Genomic DNA, 23,239 nt, shown 5'->3' on the forward strand with positions numbered 1-23,239 from the left:
GTAGAACTTCCTTTATGATCCAACCATAGGATTTTATGTTAGAAATGACCTTAGAGCTCATCCAGCCCAAAATTAGAAATGGAAGGGCAGTGCAAAAGGACAGCTCTCAGAATGGAAAAGAGATAGATGCAAAAGAAAATAACCCCAAAGTTGTGGGGAAATCATTTCATACTAGTCACTTAATTTTAATGTTAAAATGTACCTTCCATGACATGAAATAACAGAGAATTTGTGTTGGTAAAATTACTGTAGAACTTCTTTTATGATCCTATTGTGTTTCCTATGTAATCAATAATAACCTATAGCTCCTCTTATAGAAAAGAGAGACAAAATACCAAATGTCTAGGCTCATGGTTTCACATCCAGTTGTATTTCACAAAGCTCTCTGGACAACCTCAAGTACTTGGTTTCTTTCCTCCGTTCTTAGAATGTGGTCTCTAGACCAGGGACATCAGCATCCCCCTTGGGAACTTGCTAGAAATGTTAATTCTTGGATCCCACTCCAACACCTATTGAATCAGAAGCTCTGGAGGTGGGACCCAGCAGTCTATTTTAACAAACCCTCCAGGTGATTCTGATGCTTGCCAAGGTTTAAGTACTGCTGCTCTGAATCGTAATGGAATGGTAAAATTCATGATCTTGAGTTTTACCTTACCATTTATAGTTATATTACAAATCTACATGTAGTAGTTATATAAAATTTTCAGTTTTTTCACTGCACATTTTCCATTTTATGGTGAAAGAGATGATTCTGTCAATCAGTATTTTTTGAGGCATTCCAACATGCTTAATCTTGGAGTTAAATTTTTTTCTACAGAAAAATTTGAAGGTAATCTGAAATCACAGTACTTCTGGAGACCTAAAAGAATGGAGCTTAGTTTTGGAATTCATCATTATGCAGGAAAGGTAAGAACTTTGAAGCACTGTGACTGAGCTTTAGTCTTTTGCTGAATAATAAAGCTATGAAAATTATGGCCCCAAATATTTACAGATAGTTATAATGACATAAAGAGTTCATCTTTCTGATCCTAAGTTCTGGCTTGGGCTGCAGTTGGCTGGCAGTTTTCCCTTCTTTTAATGATAACTGGGAACCTTTTATATAAATTGCCTTCTTCAGACTTGAGATGCTTCTCTGTCCACTGCAGCCTTTGTCTCTCCTCCTTCCCCACAAGAGAAGGTACCAGGCAGGAGGTATGGCCAGATAACTGAGCTGATTAATTAGATAGGATTAGCTGATGGACTGACATGCAGTTAGAGGAAGTGATGTTTATATACTGATGGATACACATTCTTATACCAGAGCAAACCTCAGATACGTCGTCCTGCGCCCAGAAGAAGGTTTCTTTTCCTTCTGTAGAGAATAACAGATCTTTCCCTCACAATGATGTTATAAATATTGGAGGACTAAGAAGATATTTAATCAAGAAGGGGAATTCATAGAAATACATAAACAAATAGAATAACAGTTAGAACACCAGGAATTCTAGTCTGATAGAACTTCTGTGTCAGTCAACATTCCAGACTTTTGTCATTGAAAGCAAAATCTACCTTAAATATTTTAGTTATTAGCCTTTCTCATGATTTTTGGCACCCGATTTTATAAATAGGTCTCCTTTAAAACAATCATTAAGAATTTCCTATGATCAGTTTATCCAGTTATTTTTAACTATATTAGCCTTCTTGGGCTGCCATAACAAAAATACCTCTGGCTGGGTGTCCTGAACACCATGGAAATTGTATTTCCTCACAGTTCTGCAGGCTAGAAGTCCAAGATCAAGGGGCCAGCAGATGTGGTATCTTGTGAGACCTCTCTTCCTGGTTTGCAGGTGGCTGCCTTCTCTGTGTGTTTTCTCTATGTGCATGTAAGGAAGAGAAAGAGATTTCCTGTATATCTTCCTCATATTATAAGAACACCAGTCCTGTGGGCTTAGAGCATCACCCTTAAACCTCTTTTAACTCTCCTTACCTTCTAAATACCTTGTATCCAAATACAGTCACATTGGGGGTTAGATTTGAAGCAGGCTAATTTTGGAGGGATGAAATTCACCTCATTAAAAACAACCACATTGAACCACCCTACCAAAACTTTGGGGTTACATTGATCTTTAAAAATCTTATAATTATTGAGAAGTGCCAGAAACACAAAACACCCACAGTATATGTAGACCCCACTACTGTGGAGCAAATTCTATAAAGGCCTTTTCACTGAAGGTGAATCACTTATCGTAGAAATGAGAATACCTTTCTGGCCCCAACCCTCCAAATAGAGATGGGAAACACACAACATTTCCACTATAATAAATGGGAGGAATCAAACCTTTTTGATTGTTTCCACCCAAATAAAATCAGTGAGGCACAAATTTGTCTCTGAAAACAGGTTGTGTAAACCTGAAGAGGTTCACATTTCTAGCCAAGTTGTAGGGATTGCCTTTATAAATCTTTGTGTAGCTGTCACTCAGCACTGAGTAAGCTTTCTATATGTATCTATTAATGTGGGCTTCCCTGGTGGCTCGGATGGTAAAGAGTCTGCCTGCAATGCAGGAGACCTGAGTTCAATCCCTGGCTTGGGAAGATCCCCTGGAGAAGGGAATGACAACCCACTCCAGTATTCTTGCCTGGAGAATCCCATGGACAGAGGAGCCTGGAAGGCTACAGTCCATGCGGTCACAAAGAGTCAGACACAACTTGAGTGACTAAAACTTCTACACTTTCACATGTATCTATTGATAATGATAATGATGATGACATTGACTGTGACAGTGTTGGCAACATACTTTATCAACAGGTCATCTATAATGCAAGTGGGTTCTTAGCTAAAAATAGAGACACTCTTCCCACTGATATTGTGCTCCTTTTGAGGTCATCAGAAAACAGTGTAATTCGACAACTAGTCAACCATCCTCTGACAAGAACAGGTAAGCTGAGGCAATTTCCATCCATTTTTTTCTATGTGTGGGCCGGTTTTTAGTTTTATAAAGAACCTAGGTTTCCAGTAAAGTGTTTGAAGCGCTCACCAGAAAGTTTGGTGGTGTTCAAGCTTCTCATTAGAAGAGTACAGTCACCCCCAGAGAGTTTAGAATTATCTGCTGCATCAGGAGCAGGCACTGTGGGATGATGCTTCAAGATTTCACAAGTTTAGTGAGTTCTGCCTTGTTGATTAAAAAGTCACATGCCTTTGTTCCAACCAACTATATAGTCTTTGCATTTGCTTTTAAGTACAAAAAGTGTAATTTGGTTTGCTTTTCTTTATTGGAGTTTAACATTATTCTCTGCACTTCATTTTTTATAGTTTGAGTTATAGTTGAGATATAATTCAACTATAGCTTATAGTTGAGGCATAACTGACATGGAATGAGCAGCACATACTTAGACAGTAAAATTTGATGAGGCCTTGACCTACATAGACTCCTGTAAAACCATCACCACAGGTAATAGTGAACAAATTCATTATCCCCAAATGCTGTTTCCTCTTGAGTCTTTATGGTCCTTCGTTCCAGTCCTTCATGCCCCTATCTGATTGTTTCAGCATCATTTGTGCAAAAGATTATTCTTTTCCCTAGTTCATTGCTTGGGCATCCTTGGAGAGATAGAGAAGGAGAGAGAGACTGTTTATTTCTGGACTGTATTGTGTATCACTGATATTTGTCTGTCTTTATGCCAATAATATACTTCTTGATCACTGTAGCTTTACTAAAAATTCTGAAATCAGGTAATATAAGTCACCCAGCTTTGTTCTTCTTTTCCAGAGTTGTTCAGGTGTGATTATAATTCTTTGCCTTTCCATGTAAATTTAAAATGAGTTTGTTAATTTCTACCCAAGATGCTGGTGAGACTTTGATTGGATTGCCCTGAAGCTATAGATTAGTTTGGGGTATCTGCTATCTTCATAATATTGAGTCCTCCAATCAGGGAGCACAATATGCTTATTTTTCAAGTCTTCCTTAATTTCTGTCAGCAACATCTTGCAGTTGTCAGTGTACAAGTCTTGCATGTTTTCTGTCAAATTATCTGCTATTATATCACATCCTATGCTCTAATAAATGGTGCTTTTTAGTTTAAATTTTGTATGTTCCTAGTATATGGAAATCCATTTGATTTTTGTGTATTGATCTTTTTCCCTACAATGTTGCTAAACTCGTGTTAGAGTAGCTTTTTTTTGTTAATTCCATAGGTTTTCTACATAGATGGTGATGTCATCTGTGACTGTTTGCCCTTTCTTTTTCATTCTTTTTATGTTGTGTTTCTTCATATTGCCTGGTTGCACTGCCCAGAATCACAGATGCAACATTGAATACAAGTGGTGAAAGTGAACATTCTTGGCTTGTTCCTGATCTTGGAGGAAGCCGTCAGTTTTCCCCATTTACTATGATATGTTAGCTATAGATTTTTCATAAATGTCCTTAATCAGGAGGCAGTTGCTTTCTGTTTCTAGTTTCCTAAGTTTTTATCAAGCATGCATGTTTGAATTTTGTCAAATGCAATTTCTTCATCTACTGAGATGATTATTTGTTTTTACTTTGTTTTGTTTTTAAAATCTATAAAAATGGTTAGTTGCATGTGTTGGTTTTTGAACATTATACTAACTTTAATTCCTGGGAAAATCTTGACATGGTCATGATGCATTTGACTATGTATTGCCAGATTCAATTTGCTAACCTTTTTTAAGAATTTTTGCATCTATGTTCATGAGGAATATTGGACTGCAGTTTTCTTATAATTTTTTTTCTGATTTTGAAATCAGAGTAATGCTGGCCTCATAGAATGAATTGAAAAATAATGCTTCCTCTTCAATTTTCAGGAAAAATAGGGTGAATATTAGTGAGTCGCTCAGTCGCGTCTAACTCTTTGCGACTCCATGGACTATACAGTCCATGGAATTCTCCAGGCCAGCATACTGGAGTGGGTAGCCTTTCTCTTTTCCAGGGCATCTTCCCAACCCAGGAATCAATCCCTGGTCTCCCGCATTGCAGGCAGATTCTTTACCAGCTGAGCCACAAGGGAAGCCCAAGAATACTGGAGTGGGTAGCCTATCCCTTCTCCAGTGGATCTTCCCAACGCAGGAATTGAACCAGGTCTCCTGCATTGCAGGCGGATTCTTTACCAACTGAGCTATGAGGGAAGCCCCCAGGGTGACTATTATTTGTTTCTAAATGACTTTGTTGAATTCACCAGGGATGTCATCTGAACCTGAAGGGTTTTTGTGTATATGTGTGTGACAAGGCTTTTAACTACAGATTCAACTGTTTGATAAATACAAAGCTATTCAAGTTATTTTATTTTTTAATTGGCTTTAGAGTAGTTTTATCTTTTAAGAAAACTTTGTTTAATCTGTGCTGTCAAATTTATTGACATAAAGTTGATAATAATCTCTTATTATCCTTTTGATATTTGTAGATCATGAGGTTACATCTGTTCTCTTATTCCTGATAAAAATAACTTGTGTCCTCTCTCATTTTATTTTTGATAGATTTTCTAGAGGTTTACCAACTTTATTGATATTCTTGAAGAACCAACTTATAATTTCACTGATTTTACCTATTGAATTTTTCATTTTATTGTATTGATTTTTTTTTTTTTTTGCTTTTGTCTTATTGTTTTCTTCTTTTTCCTTTGGGGTTTATTTTGTCTTCTAATTTCTAAGGTGAAAAGTCATTGATTTAAGAAAATTTCTTCTTTTTGAATATAGGGTTTTTTTAAGTTTATTTATTTATTTTAATTGGAGGTTGATTAGTTTACAATATTATAGTGTTTTTGCCATACATTGACATGAATCAGCCATGGGTGTACATGTGTCTCCCATCCTGAACCCCCCTCGAATATAGGTTTTTAAAAGCAATGGGTAGCCACTATGCAGAACAGTGTGGAGATTTCTTAAAAAACTGGAAATAGAACTGCCATATGACCCAGCAATCCCACTTCTGGGCATACACACTGAGGAAACCAGGTCTGAAAGAGACACGTGCACCCCAGTGTTCATCGCAGCACTGTTTATAATAGTCAGGACATGGAAGCAACCTAGATGCCCATCAGCAGACGAATGGATAAGGAAGCTGTGGTACATATACACAATGGAATATTACTCAGCCATTAAAAAGAATTCATTTGAATCAGTTCTAATGAGATGGATGAAACTGGAGCCCCTTATACAGAGTGAAGTAAGCCAGAAAGATAAAGACCAATACAGTATACTAACACATATATATGGAATTTAGAAAGATGGTAATGATAACCCTATATGCAAAACAGAAAAAGAGACACAGAGGTACAGAACAGACTTTTGGACTCTGTGGGAGAAGGCGAGGGTGGGATATTTCAAGAGAACAGCATCAAAACATGTATATTATCTAGGGTGAAACAGATCGCCAGTCCAGGTTGGATGCATGAGACAAGTGCTCGGGCCTGGTGCACTGGGAAGACCCAGAGGAATCGGGTGGAGAGGGAGGTGGGAGGGGGGATCGGGATGGGGAATACATGTAAATCCATGGCTGATTCATGTCAATGTATGACAAAAACCACTGCAATATTGTAAAGTAATTAGCCTCCAACTAATAAAAATAAATGGAAAAAAAAAAGCAATGGGTCTATCCTAATTAATGTACTCTTTGCACTTTGTATATTCATCATGCTTCCAAGAAATCTCTAAGTTCATGGTCATTTTTTCCCCAAGTAAATTTTCCTTTCCAAAACTTTCCCTGGTAATTGTAAACAAAAACAAAATAAAAAAACCCACTAAGCATAATTCCTGAAGCTGCCCCTCTGACAATGCTTGGTGACTATCTCTGTCCACTCACCTGTGTCCAGGAAGAGTCTCATTTCAAGAGTCACCTGTGCAGAGGCAGTTTCAGCCCAGCAGAAAAGCCACGCTCTTGCCCCAGAGCTTTTCCTGAAGTGATGAGGTGAGGGGGATGAGAGCAGAGCAGTGGCACTGCCAGCCACAGCCCAGGCAGGGTGCCTTCCTGCAGCCTTAGCTCAGAGCCAACCTTCTGCAGCCACCAAAAGGCAAAAATAAATAAATAAATAAATAAAATAGAAAAAGTGAAAGATTTGCCAAAACACACAGCCTCTACTTATTGCCTAAAAGGACACAAGAAAAACAATCTTCCTGAAGTAACACTGAACTCTGGAGATATTTCAAACCCTTCTACTAGGATGATAAACTCATGGATCGTAAGTTGGTTGGTGTACTGCGCTTGGTGGGGGTGGTGGGAAGGGTGAGCAAGGAGTGAAAGACAGCTAACATTTCCAGGCACTCCTCTCATGCCAGACCCACTGTCACGTCATCAAAATCCCGTGAGGTGCACATTATCATCCCCCTTTTATGGACTCACACTGTGACTCAGAGACCAAGTAAATAATCAACAATTTAAGCACTACATCTGGTATGTAAACCCAGGTCTTCCTGGCTTCAAAGGACATAATATTTTCACTACACCATGAGTTTTCATAACCTTGGTGGTATACAGTTATATAGCCCAGCACCAGGCACATATTTCTGAATATTAGGTTGAAAATGTCCTTTGCTCTCAACCATGTTTGATTTGCATATAGTTACTTCATGTGAATGAATGATCCATATGATTTTTAAGGTCCATTGTAAAGCTGACATTTGCATTAAGGAAAAGCTCAGGGGATTTCTCTGGCAGTCCAGTGGTTAAGACTTTGCCTTCCAACGCAGGGGCTGCAGGTTTGATTCCTGGTTGGGGAGCTAAGATCCCATGTCCCTTGTGGCCAAGAAACCAAAACATAAAATAGAAGCAATATTGTAACAAATTCAATAAAGACTTTCCACATCAAAAAAAAAAAAAAAAAAAAAATCTTAAAAAAAAAGAAAAAAAAATCTCAGGTGCTATTTAAAACACACACACAGAGAAGCAAATTGGTCCCTTTGTCCTAATCACCCCATATCTTGTAGCAGTTAAAAGGAAATCTAACACTTACCTCTACTTTTTCTATTTTTTAAGCTGGAAGTTTTACTTTTTTCTGAATTTAACACTAGTTATAGATTTTTGAGTAATATTATTTTATTTCTAAGTGTCTCAATGACGAGTTAACCAAGCATGCACATTGTGGGACCAGCAATTCTTATTTTAACCTTCAAGTGGAGGAAACTTGTAGCCATTAAAGATTCTAAAAGGTGTGTGAATTTTCTCTGCATTCCCATAGGTAATCTGCCACATTCTCAAACTAAAAACATAATAAACTATCAAATGAAGACTTCAGAAAAATCAATCAACCTGACAAAGGTAAGAAAATGTTTTTCATGGCAGTAAGTCTAAGAACCTAACCTTCTCACACAATGGCAGTATTTGTATGAGAAGGCTAAACAGCCTTTCCCTTCATTTTCTCTTTTTGATCTTTCTTTTCTACTTCAACAGATATTGTTATGTTCATATTACTGCTTGTCACATAAATAATCATGCATTTCTGATATAGTTCAAACTCCTCTTTTATAATTAGTTTTAATGTTACTCCAAGACCAACTAAATATGTATTAGCTAAAGTCAGAGATACTCACATCCTGTGGAAAACTGATTAAAATCCCAATGAGACTGAAAAAACAATTACTTTAAATTGTAATGTAAAAATTCAAAAAAAAAAATTAAAAATTCAGTGTTTTGTCATTTTATGTATGTGAAAGGGTAGACTAAGGAAGGTTCCACGTGCTCCCTGTAGATCATAAAGTACAACAAATGCTGAAGCATCACTGTCTTTCTTGGTCTTAGGGTGAAACTGGAGAAGCCACTCATCATGCCAGAGAGACAACCAGCATGAAAACACAAACAGTTGCATCCTATTTTAGAGTAAGATGTGACATTATGATGTGTTGTGCCTAAGCATGTTATTTATTCTAAATGAGAGTTGCTGGTTAAAACTAAGTAACAAATATCAGAATGCTATTAGCAAAGAAGAATTTTTGTTGTATTTCATTTACTATCTGTTAGATATAGTATATATTAGGTATTGTCAAAAACCTATGGATTGGTTTACTTTGGTATTTTATTGATAAAATTATTGTATACTATGTCAGTCTTAAGGGAGGTCCATAGCTTGGTTACAATTTTTCCATAGAACCAAGCACATTTTCACTAGAATAAAGCCTAAAAAGGTTTATCATTCAATGATATGATAACCACCAATCCTTCTTCAAGCCCTGGATGATCTTAGGGTGGACAGACAGATGGGACAGGGTCAAGCATTCATCTCCATCAATACCTCCCTTTACCTGGATGAGCTGAAAACCTCAAGAGAAAAATAGAGCCAGTGCAGACATGGGGCAAAGAGCAGGGACAACCAGGGAAACACAGTAACATGCCAAGGAAGTGATTCACTGTGACCTCAGTGTGGAATCAAGGTGACTTTTCTTCCTGGGACAAGATAGGAGATAGCAAAGGAAAGAAGCCCTTTGTTCTCTCTGTGTACTAGAGAACCTACTCTGCCTTCATTACTGGTTCATGGTCTTGTTTATATCTGCTGATGAAATGGTAATTAACCAGGCAATGAAAATGAATAAGACACCACCTAAAACTTGGAAATTATTGATTCCATGTAACATGGAGGGAGAGGAGGAAGTTGGGTTAAATTTATTCTGTGTTCAGTGAATAAATCCGGTTCTCAAGAGAGTCATGAAATACTTTTAAAAATAACTGGGTAACTTTATTAAATATTTTTTTCAGGTCCTAAGCTTGTAGCAGACTGTGTGTGCTTAATCACCTTTGAGTATCACCTCATGCATTTATATGGTGAATATCTCATTTGCTTCAGGTACATCCACCTTAAAGCAGGCTCCAGCACAGCTGAATGAGAGTATTTACAGCCAGATTATTTCTTTTGCTTTAAGTGAGTTATGCAAGACCATTATCATACCACTGTTGTTGACATCAAACACTGTGTGTATGTTAAACCATTCATTCATAAAGTTATTTTGTACCTCAGACTGCAGTGAAAATGGATATATTCCATATAGTATGTAATATATTTTAAGTATGTAACCTATGTATATGTTCCATACAGTATGTAACCTATTTTCAGTTATTTTTCATTCTGCAGAGAATGAACATAATGTAGCACTCTGCCTTGGTCCCTAAGAAACTCCCTTGCCAAAGTTTCAAGGAGCTCTTGCTCAGAATGCCAGCAAACACGTCCATCACACTTCTATCTCTAGTGCCTGAAAGATGTGGGACTAAAGTGATCATGACTCACTTTAGAGAGTGAATCACTTTCATTACTCACTTTCATTACAGAGAAATGTAATGAAAAGGCCCCCATAGTGTCAGAGCCCAGCTGTTTGAAGAAGCTCACAATTGGATCTCAGTGCCCATGAGAAAGCCATGCAAATCCAGTGCTTTGTCAGTTGCCCAGTTCTAGGATTTAGTTTGCACTGGCTTCATCACCCAGGCTTGACATGTGCATCAGTAAAGGAGATTCAGCTAGCAACAGCTGTCTCTGTCCGTATATTCAACGGTTGTGATCCTGGTCCTTGACATACTGGAGTTGACTTTATTATTTTTTTTTCCTTTATTTTTATTAGTTGGAGGCTAATTACTTAACAATATTGTAGTGGTTTTTGTCATACATTGACATGAATCACCATGGATTTACATGTGTTCCCCATCCTGAACCCCCCTCTCACCTCCCTCCCCATCCCATCCCTCTGGGTCAGCCCAGTGCACCAGCCCTGAGCACTTGTCTCATGCATCCAACCTGGACTGGCGATCTGTTTCACACTTGATAGTATACTTGTTTCAATGCTATTCTCTCAGATTATCCCACCCTCGCCTTCTCCCATAGAGTCCAAAAGTCTGTTCTATACATCTGTGTCTCTTTTTCTTTCTTGCATATAGGGTTATCGTTACCATCTTTCTAAATTCCATATATATACATAAGTATACTGTATTGGTGTTTATCTTTCTGGCTTACTTCACTCTGTATAGTGGGCTCCAGTTTCATCCATCTCATTAGAACTGATTCAAATGAATTCTTTTTTAATGGCTGAGTAATATTCCATTGTGTATATGTACCACAGCTTTCTTATCCATTTGTCTGCTGATGGGCATCTAGGTTGCTTCCATGTCCTGGCTATTATAAACAGTGCCGCGATGAACACTGGGGTACACATGTCTCTTTCAATTCTGGTTTCCTCGGTGTGTATGCCCAGGAGTGGGATTGCTGGGTCATATGGCAGCTCTGTTTCCAGTTTTTTAAGGAATCTCCACACTGTTTTCCATAATGGCTGTACTAGTTTACATTCCCACCAACAGTGTAAGAGGGTTCCCTTTTCTCCACACCCTCTTCAGCATTTATTGCTTGTAGACTTTTGGATAGCAGCCATTCTGACTGGCGTGTAATGGTACCTCATTGTGGTTTTGATTTTCATTTCTCTGATAATGAGTGATGTTGAGCATCTTTTCTGGAGTTGACTTTAAAAATATTCACAACCTAAAAGTTGAGAGTTATGCTTTATTCAGTGGGAATTTTTAGGACTTCAAGCCTGAGAGACAGCATCTCAAGTAACCCTGAGAGAACTGCCCTGAAGAGATGAGGAGAGAGCCAGGGTATATAGAAGTTTTGAGACAAAGGGCAGGTAGTCCAAACATCAAAAGATTGTTGTTAGATAAAGAAAACCAGATATCTGAAGTTGAGGAATTTAGTGCTTTTCTTTGTATAGGAAGATGCAAGAGTCTGGGTTCACTGAAATTATTCCTTTGATATGCACTTCACCTGTCTGGGGCCAATATTCTGTATATTCACATCTTGAATTTTCTCATGACTTACTGTAGGGAGTGGCTGCAGTCTGATGGCTGCTAGATGGCAGGTGTTCTTTCCTTCCTGAGTTCCCTCAGGGCTGACTAGCTCACCATCAGTGGTGGCTGCAATTGCTAATGACTGTGACATCCTTTGTTTACTGGTATGGCAGGAAATATTCCATTTCTCACTCGTTTTCTGAGATTCAACTTTTAGTTGAACCATGATTATCCTACTGTGTTGCTGGCTATCCAGCAATTGGTTGCTGTTTTAATAAGGTATTGCTGCAGAAGACAGTTTTCTTATTTGTCTGATTAAAATATTTCTACAATAAGAAAATCATCAAACTAGAGGAGATTAGAGTACCTAAGTGCCTAATGGATTTGCTTGTTTTTATAACTTTGCCTTCCCTGGGGGAAGGCATGGCAATAGACTCCAGTATTCTTGCCTGGAGAGTCCTTTAGACAGAGGAGCCTGGTGGGCTACAGCCCATGGGGTCTCAGAGAGTCAGACATGACTGAAGTGACTTAGCACACAGACACATAACTGTGTCTTATATATTAAAGTGCATTAACTTCTCAGTCCTTGTTTTAACCTAGGAGATGATAACTGACAAGGACTTTGTACTTTCTTAGGAAAAAAAGGAGCTAGACAAGGAAATTAATAGTATAAGGAGGAAACCAGATTGTGTGCCTAAATATTGTAATTTGTCAAATTTCCCTGAGAGGATATAATTACTTCCAAACAAACTATATCAAAAATATTATTCAGGACCTTTCCGGTCCCAAGCACCAGGCTTGAAATTAATATCTAACATTTTCATGTTAATTAAGCCTATTAATAAAAGTTGTGGTAAGAGAAAATAATATTATCTATTAATTAAAGTTGCCTTAAAAATTTACAGGAAACCTTTTAATATGTACATTCCTAGCTATTGCTTCTACATTTTTAATAGTAAATATCATAAATATAGTATATTTTAAAAATACTATAAATACAATTTTTATTAATGCATATGTTAATTATATGCATTAATAAAAATTATATATTACTGTATAACACTCAGTTTTCAGATTTTATTCTTTTAATTAAAAGAAAGATATGCAGTCTCCTAAGTGTTTATATGCTATGCTGGGAATTTTATTTTTGTTGCATATTACAGTATTCTCTGATGGATTTGTTATCTAAAATGGTGGTTGGCAAACCTCACTTCGTCCGCTGCATCAAACCAAACAATGAACGTCAGGCAAGAAAATATGACAAAGAAAAGGTTGTGCTCCAGCTTCGCTACACAGGCATTCTGGAAACAGCAAGAATCCGAAGGCTGGGGTATTCACATCGGATACTTTTTGCCAACTTTATAAAACGGTGTGTGAACTTCTTTTTAAGTTTCCTCGGACATTTTATATAAAAATTCCTGAGAAGAATGATAGGAAACAGAAAGAAAATGATTCAGATGTTCTAGAAAGAAAGCACAAAAGTGATTGTGTATCAAAAAAGAACGTAACTCTTAATAGGGGCTGGAACTGTCTGTTGTCAGCTGGGAGACCCAGGTAACATAGGGAAATTCTCCATTCTGTACACAAAAGCAGGTAACCCACATGTTCTTGAGTTTCAAATTGCAAATTAAATTTTTTTTTCAGTTTTATTTGTTTTTTTTTTTAATTAATTAATTTATTTATTTTACTTTACAATATTGTATTGGTTTTGCCATACATTGACATGAATCAGCCATGGATTTACATGTGTTCCCCATCCTGAACCCCCCTCCTACCTCCCTCCCCATCCCATCCTTCTGGGTCATCCCAGTGCACCAGCCCTAAGCATCCTGTATCATGCATCGAACCTGGACTGGTGATTCATTTCACATATGATAATTTACATGTTTCAATGCCATTCTCCCATATCCCACCCTCTCCCTCTCCCACAGAGTCCAAAAGACTGTTCAATACATCTGTGTCTCTTGCTGTCTCACATACAGGGTTATCGTTACATTCTTTCTAAATTCCATATATATGCGTTAGTATACTGTATTGGTATTTTTCTTTCTGGCTTACTTCACTCTGTATAATGGGCTCCAGTTTCATCCATCTCATTAGAACTTATTCAAATGTATTCTTTTTAATGGCTGTGTAATATTCCATTGTGTATATGTACCACAGCTTCCTTATCCATTCGTCTGCCGATGGACATCTAGGTTGCTTCCATGTCCTGGCTATTGTAAACAGAGCTGTGATGAACACTGGGGTACACATGTCTCTTTCAATTCTGGTTTCCTCAGTGTGTATGCCCAGAAGTGGGATTGCTGGGTCATATGGCAGTTCTATTTCCAGTTTTTTAAGAAATCTCCACACTGTTCTCCATAATGGCTGTACTAGTTTGCATTCCCACCAACAGTGTAAGAGGGTTCCCTTTTCTCCACACCCTCTTCAGCATTTATTGCTTGTAGACTTTTGGATAGCAGCCATTCTGACTGGCGTGTAATGGTACCTCATTGTGGTTTTGATTTTCATTTCTCTGATAATGAGTGATGTTGAGCATCTTTTCATGTGTTTGTTAGCCATCTGTATGTCTTCTTTGGAGAAATGTCTGTTTAGTTCTTTGGCCCACTTTTGGATTGGAACTCTTATTTTTTTGGAATTGAGCTGCAGGAGTTACTTGTACATTTTTGAGATTAATTTTTTGTTCATTGCTTCATTTGCTATTATTTCCCCCCATTCTGAAGGCTGTCTTTTCACCTTGCTTATAGTTTCCTTTGTTGTGCAGAAGCTTTTAATTTTAATTAGGTCCCATTTGTTTATTTTTGCTTTTATTTCCAATATTCTGGGAGGTGGGTCATAGAGGATCCTGCTGTGGTTTATGTCGGAGAGTGTTTTGCCTATGTTCTCCTCTAGGAGTTTAATAGTTTCTGGTCTTACTTTTAGATCTTTAATCCATTTTGAATTTATTTTTGTGTATGGTGTTAGAAAGTGTTCTAGTTTCATTCTTTTACAAGTGGTTGACCAGTTTTCCCAGCACCACTTATTAAAGAGATTGTCTTTTCTCCATTGTATTTTCTTGCCTCCTTTGTCAAAGATAAGGTGTCCATAGGTGTGTGGATTTATCTCTGGGCTTTCTATTTTGTTCCATTGATCTATATTTCTGTCTTTATGCTAGTACCATACTGTCCTGATGTCTGTGGCTTTGTAGTAGAGACTGAAGTCAGGCAGGTTGATTCCTCCAGTTCCATTCTTCTTTCTCAAGATTGCTTTGGCTATTTGAGGTTTTTTGTATTTCCATACAAATTGTGAAATTATTTGTTCTAGTTCTCTGAAAAATACCATTGGTAGCTTGATGGGTATTGCATTGAATCTATAGATTGCTTTGGGTTGTATGCTCATTTTCACTGTATTGATTCTTCTGATCCATGAACACGATATATTTCTCCATCTGTTTGTGTCCTCTTTGATTTCTTTCACCAGTGTTTTATAGTTTTCTATATATAGGTCTTTTGTTTCTTTAGCTAGATATATTCCTAAGTATTTTATTCTTTTCATTGCAATAGTGAATGGTATTGTTTCCTTAATTTCTCTTTCTGTTTTCTCACTGTTAGTGTATAGGAATGCAAGGGATTTCTGTGTGTTAATTTTATATCCTGCAACTTTACTATATTCATTGATTATCTCTAGTAATTTTCTGGTGGAGTCTTTAGGGTTTTCTATGTAGAGGATCATGTCATCTGCAAACAGTGAGAGTTTTCCTTCTTCTTTTCCAATCTGGATTCCTTTTATTTCTTTTTCTGCTCTGACTGCTGTGGCCAAAACTTCCAAAACTATGTTGAATAGTAGTGGTGAGAGTGGGCACCCTTGTCTTGTTCCTGACTTTAGGGGAAATGCTTTCAGTTTTTCACCATTGAGGATAATGTTTGCTGTGGGTTTGTCATATATAGCTTTTATTGTGTTGAGGTTTGTTCCTTCTACTCCTGCTTTCTGGAGGGTTTTTATCATAAACGGATGTTGAATTTTGTCAAAGACTTTCTCTGCATCTATTGAGATGATCATACAGTTTTTATTTTTCAATTTGTTAATGTTGTGTATTACATTAACTGATTCTCGGATATTGAAGAATCCTTGCATCCCTGGGGTAAAGCCCACTTGGTCATAATGTATGATCTTTTTAATATGTTGTTGGATTCTGTTTGCTAGAATTTTGTTAAGGATTTTTGCATCCATGTTCATCAGTGATATTGGCCTGTAGTTTTCTTTTTTTGTGGCATCTTTGTCTGGTTGTGGTATTAGGGTGATGGTGGCCTCATAGAATGAGTTTGGAAGTTTACCTTCCTCTGCAATTTTCTGGAAGAGTTTGAGTAGGATAGGTGTTAGTTCTCTAAATTTTTGGTAGAATTCAGCTGTGAAGCCATATGGTCCTGGGCTTTTGTTTGTTGGAAGATTTCTGATTATAGTTTCAATCTCCATGCTTGTGATGGGTCTGTTAAGATTTTCTATTTCTTCTTGGTTCAGTTTTGGAAAGTTGTACTTTTCTAAGAATTTGTCCATTTCTTCCAATTTGTCCATTTTATTTGCGTATAGTTGCTGATAATAGTCTCTTATGATCCTTTGTATTTCTGTGTTGTCTGTTGTGATCTCTCCATTTTCATTTCTAATTTGGTTGATTTGATTTTTCTCCCTTTGTTTCTTGATGAGTCTGGCTAATGGTTTGTCAATTTTATTTATCTTCTGAAAGAACCAGCGTTTGGTTTTGTTGATTTTTCCTATGGTCTCTTTTGTTTCTTTTGCATTTATTTCTGCCCTAATTTTTAAGATTTGTTTCCTTCTACTAACCCTGGGGTTCATAATTTCTTCCTTTTCAAGTTGCTTTAGGTGTAGAGTTAGGTTATTTATTTGACTTTTTTCTTGTTTCTTGAGGTAAGCCTGTATTGCTATGAACCTTCCCCTTAGCACTGCTTTTACAGTGTCCCATAGGTTTTGGGTTGTTGTGTTTTCCTTTTCATTCATTTCTATGCATATTTTGATTTCTTTTTTGATTTCTTCTGTGATTTGTTGGTTATTCAGTAGCGTGTTGTTCAGCCTCCATATGTTGGAATTTTTAATAGTGTTTCTCCTATAATTGACATCTAATCTTACTGCATTGTGGTCAGAAAAGATGCTTGGAATGATTTCAATTTTTTTGAATTTACCAAGGCTAGATTTATAGCCCAGGATGTGATCTATCCTGGAGAAGCTTCCATGTGCACTTGAGAAAAAGGTGAAATTAATTGTTTTGGGGTGAAATGTCCTATAGATATCAATTAGGTCTAACTGGTCTATTGTATCATTTAAAGTTTGTGTTTCCTTGTTAATTTTCTGTTTAGTTGATCTATCCATAGCTGTGAGTGGGGTATTAAAGTCTCCCACTATTATTGTGTTATTGTTAATTTCTCCTTTCATACTTGTTAGCATTTGTCTTACATATTGTGGTGCTCCTATGTTGGGTGTGTAGATATTTATAACTGTTATATCTTCTTCTTGGATTGATCCTTTGATCATTATGTAGTGTCCATCTTTGTCTCTTTTCACGGCCTTTGTTTTAAAGTCTATTTTTTCTGATATGAGTATTGCTACTCCTGCTTTCTTTTGGTCTCTATTTGCATGGAGTATCTTTTTCCAGCACTTCACTTTCAGTCTGCATGTGTCCCTTGTTTTGACATGGGTGTCTTGTGGACAACATATATAGGGATCTTGTTTTTGTATCCATTCAGCCAGTCTTTCTCTGTTGGTTGGGGCATTCAACCCATTTACATTTAAGGTAATTATTGATAAGTATGATCCCGTTGCCATTTACTTTATTGTTTTGGGTTCATGTTTATACACCCTTTCTGTGTTTCCTGTCTAGAGAAGATCCTTTAGCATTTGTTGGAGAGCTGGTTTGGTGGTGCTGAATTCTCTCAGCTTTTGCTTGTCTCTGAAGCTTTTGAGTTCTCCTTCATATTTGAATGAGTGGGTACAGTAATCTGGGCTGTAGGTTATCTTCTTTCATCACTTTAAGTATGTCCTGCCATTCCCTTCTGGCCTGAAGAGTTTCTATTGAAAGATCAGCTGTTATCCTTATGGGAATCCCCTTGTGTGTTATTTGTTGTTTTTCCCTTGCTGCTTTTAATATTTGTTCTTTGTGTTTGATCTTTGTTAATTTGATTAATATGTGTCTTGGGGTGTTTTGCCTTGGGTTTATCCTGTTTGGGACTCTCTGGGTTTCTTGGACTTGGGTGATTATTTCCTTCCCCATTTTAGGGAAGTTTTCAACTATTATCTCCTCAAGTATTTTCTCATGGTCTTTCTTTTTGTCTTCTTCTTCTGGGACTCTTATGACTCGAATGTTGGGGCATTTAACATTGTCCCAGAGGTCTCTGAGGTTGTCCTCATTTCTTATCATTCTTTTTTCTTTTTTCCTCTCTGTTTCATTTATTTCTACCATTCTATCTTCTACCTCACTTATCTTATCTTCTGCCTCCGTTATTCTACTATTGGTTCCCTCCAGTGTTTTTTATCTCATTTATTGCATTATTCATTATATATTGACTCTTTTTTATTTCTTCTAGGTCCTTGTTAAACATTTCTTGCATCTTCTCAATCCTTGTCTCCAGGCTATTTATCTATAACTCCATTTTGTTTTCAAGATTTTGGATCATTTTCACTATCATTATTCGAAATTCTTTGTCAGGTAGATTCCCCATCTCTTCCTCTTTTGTTGGCGGGCATTTATCCTGTTCCTTTACCTGCTGAGTATTTCTCTGCATTTTCACCTTGTTTATATTGCTGTGTTTGGGGTGGCCTTTCTGTATTCTGGCAGTTTGTGGTTCCTCTTTATTGTGGAGGTTCCTCACTGTGGGTGGGGTTGGATGGGTGGCTTGTCAAGGTTTTCTGGTTAGGGAAGCTTATGTCAGTGTTCTGGTGGGTGGAGCTGGATTTCTTCCCTCTGGAGTGCAATGAAGTGTCCAGTAATTTTTGAGATGTCAGTGGGTTTGGTGTGACTTTGGTCAGCCTGTATATTGAGTCTCAGGGTTATGTTCCTGTGTTGCTGGAGAATTTGTGTGGTATGCCTTGCTCTGGAGCTTGGTGGCCCTTGGGTGGTGCTTGGTTTCAGTGTAGGTATGGAGGGGTTTGATGAGCTCCTATCAATTAATGTTCCGTGGATTCGGGGTTCTCTGATGTTCTCAGTATTTGGACTTAAGCCTCCTGCCTCTGGTTTTCAGTCTTATTCTTACAGTAGCCTCAAGACTTCTCCATCTCCTTTCAAAGACAATGGGCTGCCTTTCTGGGTGCCTGATATCCTCTGCCAGCATTCAGAAGTTGTTCTGTGGAATTTGCTCAGCGTTCAAATGTTCTTTCAATGAATTTGGGGGGCAGAAAGTGGTCTCGCCATCCTATTCCTCCGCCATCTTAGGATCACCTCCGCAAATTAAAATTTGACCTTATCATCACATTTTTCATTTTTCTAAAGAGTTCATTTTTAACTTGCTCAACTATCAATATAAATAACATTAATTTAATCTTAAGAGAAGTACCCTTAAACTTCAGTGACTATTTTTATACACAAGGCACTGTGCTAAATACTATAGAAGACAGTGAATTTTTTTCTTTATTGTATTGTAAGCACAATAATCAACCTTTAGTATATTAGAAATCGAAAGGAAGTTGTGATTATCTGTACTTTTTAAAAGACTCAATAGACCTTAAATGTGGCTTACAGATTTTTTAAGATGAAGTTCAACAGCTAAAAAAAAATTATCTACTTGGAATATACTGGAATTAACCTAACTTAGATTAATATTTTGAAAATAATTTTAAGTCCATTTTTTTTCTTTTTTGTATGGTACCTGTTTCACAAGGTTATTTGTGATGTTAAATGAGACAGCATATTTATTTACTTTTTGGCTATGTGCCATGGAGGATCTTAGTTCCCTAACTAGAGATTGAACCCATGTCCCATGCAGTGTAAGCATGGAGTCCTAACCACTGGACTGCCAGGGAGTCCCCTTTTTTCTTCCCCTTTTCTCTATTTCTCTACCTGTATCTAGTCTCATGGCCCAGACAGTAAAGAGTCTGCCTGCAATGCAGGAGACCCAGGTTTGATCCCTGTTTGGGAAGATCCCCTGGAGAAGAGAATGGCTATCCCCACTCCAGTATTCTTGCCTGGAGAATCCCATGGACAGAGTAGCCTGGCAGGCTACAGTCCATGGGGTTGCAAAGAGTCAAACATGACTGAGTGACTAACACTTTCACATCTAGTCTGGAAGACAGTGAATTGTAACACTTACTTAGTCCTCAAGAATGAACAATCCAGTTAGAATTCTCAGAGCCATAGACATGGAAAGTTAGTAAACAGTGTAGGGTAATAAATACCAAGATCCAAAGAGATGGTTTGTAGTGTAAGAGTTTAGGAAAGTGAAGGCTGATCTCCATGAAGGCTGATAAGAGAGAATATCAAGAAAAAGTGCTGCAGTGGGATCTCGTGGGGGGCATGGTTTATGGAGAAGACAGGAAGGGACCATCTATGTGTAGAGGTTGGTGCTCTGAAAACCAGAGGGACGTGGGTGAGACTGGCTCAGCAGTGTGTGTTAGTGAAGTGACAGGAGTGATAAAGATGGGATCAAATGGGAAAACATCAGGTTAATGTTATTAAGAGAGAGCCCTGAATGCTAGACTAAACCAGGAGTTTCAAAACTATCCATGGTTTTACAACATGGACTGTAGAAGAGCTGAACTTATTTTCTTGATGATTTTGTAGTTGATGTATTGTATTACTTACTTTGGAGAAAGAAATGGCAACCCACTCCAGTATTCTTGCCTGGAGAATCCTATGGACAGAGTAACCTGGTGGGCTACAGTTTATGGAGTTGCAAAGAGTTGGACATGACTGAGTGGTTGAGCATTACTTATTTGGAAGGTCAGAAGTGAGAATAAGTTTTTGAATATGCTTCCAACCCCATGCTATTATAGAATAGCAAATTACTATATGATAAGTGAATAAGGAAAAGAAACTAAATTTCTGGAGAACATGTGAATAGTTGTTCTGAATCTAGAAAGCTCCAGAAATAAAATGCTAATAAGCCTTTTCTCTGTCACAAATTTGAAAACTATCATCTGAATTGGCATAGACTCTTAGGAAGGCAGGACAGTTTGCAAAGGCCCTGTGGAGGTGTAAATATGACTAAATAACCTTCCCTGTCCAGTCTTATCCTTTGACTAACCCTCCTTGTAAGATGTAAAATCATCAGACCCTTTGTTTATTCTGTTATGGATAAACTCTTCCATTGTTTGACAAAGAGATAATCCCAAAGGAAGTCACACAACATGAACTTACTTTGCATAAGAGACTGGGTTTTTACTGTAGTTGTTTCTAATGAGGCCTTATATTATACTAAAAAGCTACTGAAGTTGGATCCATTTTTCCACCAGTCACCGACACACAATTGTTTGGCTGTCAGAGCTCTAACACAAACAGAATTTAGCGAAGGGAGAAGTACACATGCTTTGAAGTGAGAAAATCCAGATTTGAATCCCAATTCTGCCATTTACACTAAATGTGTGACCTTGTTCAGCGTTACTTGAGTAACATTTGAGCTTCAGTCTTCCCATCTGCAGATAAGGGTGATGATGTTAGTTAGCATCTACTGTATAGGTGGTTATGAGCCCTGAATGATGCAATATTTATGAAGGCTACAGATAGAACCAAATATGGACAATACATTTCAGCTATAACTATCTTCATTATTATTTTTGCTTCAGTCCCAAACTCCCCAAATTACTTAATACCTCCTGTGCTGTGGTCTCAAATGCCACCATATAAACCATGAAGTGAACTCATAAAAACAAAGTAGAGTCAGTATGTTGGGTTTCAATCAAGAGGCACAGCAAAGCACAAGCTGGTTGGATGCGGTGAGTGAAGAATAGGGGAGAATCTAGGATGACACACATATTCCTAGTCTTAGAGCCTTTTTAAGAAGGGTAAAGAATCCGCCTGCAATGCGGGAGACCTGGGTTCAATCCCTGGGTAGGGAAAATCCCCTGGAGAAGGGAAAGGCTAGCCAATCCAGTATTCTGACCTGGTGAATTCCATGGACTGTATAGTCCGTGGGGTCGCAAAGAGTCAGACATGACTGAGTGACTTTCACTTTTAAGAAGGGTTGACATCATTCATGGAGATAGACACTAGCAGAGGAAAGAAAAGGTGATGCATTTTGCAGAGTCTGAAGTGTCTGTGGGATAAGCAGGTGCGGGTGTCTAGCAGGCCACCATGAGTAATGTGTTTCCTTTTTATGAAAACAGGGCTGAGGCTGTATGTATAGGAGTCATCACATATAAGGAACAGTTAGAGCCATGCATGTAGATGAGACACACATAGAGAGACCTTGATAAGAAACAGAACTCAGAAAAATCTAACATTTAAGCAGCAAGTCTAAATATGAGGCCTGTTGAAGAGACTGAGAGGGAGAAGGAGAAATGGGAGGCCAGGGTGGGATGGGAATGTTGGGGACACAAGGAAAGAACACTTGGGATTAGGATGGAAAAAAAAACCGGTTAAGGCTTTATCACTAAAAGATCATATGTTTAAAAGGAATCACTGAAGTGAAAAACACAAATTACACAAGTAGATAGTCTGGAATTCAGTTTACTGAAGAATTGTTCTAAGAAGCCTGAAGGACCCACTAGGCTCTGAGACTCTGAACTTTTATGAAATGCTAACTAGCCCTCTCTCCCTTTCAAAGGTACCAGGTTCTCTGCTACAAGTGGTGTGAAGAGCCTCCATTGAGTCCTGACACGTGTGCCGCCATTTTGGAAAAAGCTGGTCTTGATAACTGGGCTCTTGGGAAAACCAAAGTAATGTTTTCATGTGCTTTTCAAAGAAAAAAAGTAATACTTATAGTGGATGTATGGAAAATTACATATTGTAATGATAGAAAATATCACTGCTTTTCATGTTATAGAATCTCTAGCTTGTAATAGGGAAAGAAAATGGATAATTTGTAAAGGTTTCTTTCTTCAGCAGAATTAAATATTTTGCTCTCATACAGATTTCTTTTAATAAATTCAAGAAAAATATATCTTGAAGATTTATCCCCAAAAGGGTGGAACGTATGAGTCTAGAAAATTTTTTATTTTCTCTATTTTATTACAACCAAATATAGTCAGAAAGCTGTTGAAAATCATAATGAATTCAGTAGGATTCTGTTTTTCTTTTTTTCCTAATTCTCAAATCTGTTTTTGTTGTAAACTTGAAATTTATCTGGAGTAAAATGTTATTATTAGACTCACTATAGGATTTGGATACTGGAATGTTTATGTGTCAAATTTGAGAGCCTATGAGATCTCAGCTTATTTAACCCCTTAAAGAATGAAGTACAAAATCATCATCCATTTTGAATATGGAAGTAAGACAGGTGGGTTCTTGGAAAAAGGATGCATTTGCTTCTCAAATATCCTCAGAGCATTACAAACAAGTTGGAAATAAGGAGATAAAC

At 37.5% G+C, this 23,239-nt stretch overlaps 1 protein-coding gene across 1 annotated transcript in view; it reads left to right on the forward strand.

The window, feature by feature from the left end:
- Window positions 1-23,239, forward strand: part of MYO3A (myosin IIIA) — a 162,545-nt gene that overhangs the window by 109,068 nt on the left and 30,238 nt on the right. The window contains exons 20-25 of the mRNA XM_061125655.1: window positions 818-906; window positions 2,786-2,915; window positions 8,164-8,243; window positions 8,724-8,801; window positions 12,905-13,110; window positions 22,487-22,598. Coding sequence (XP_060981638.1) covers window positions 818-906; window positions 2,786-2,915; window positions 8,164-8,243; window positions 8,724-8,801; window positions 12,905-13,110; window positions 22,487-22,598 — 695 coding nt within the window. The remainder of the gene's footprint in view (window positions 1-817; window positions 907-2,785; window positions 2,916-8,163; window positions 8,244-8,723; window positions 8,802-12,904; window positions 13,111-22,486; window positions 22,599-23,239) is intronic.

Source organism: Dama dama, chromosome 23 (assembly GCF_033118175.1).
Source record: "Dama dama isolate Ldn47 chromosome 23, ASM3311817v1, whole genome shotgun sequence".
Lineage (NCBI taxonomy): Eukaryota > Metazoa > Chordata > Mammalia > Artiodactyla > Cervidae > Dama > Dama dama.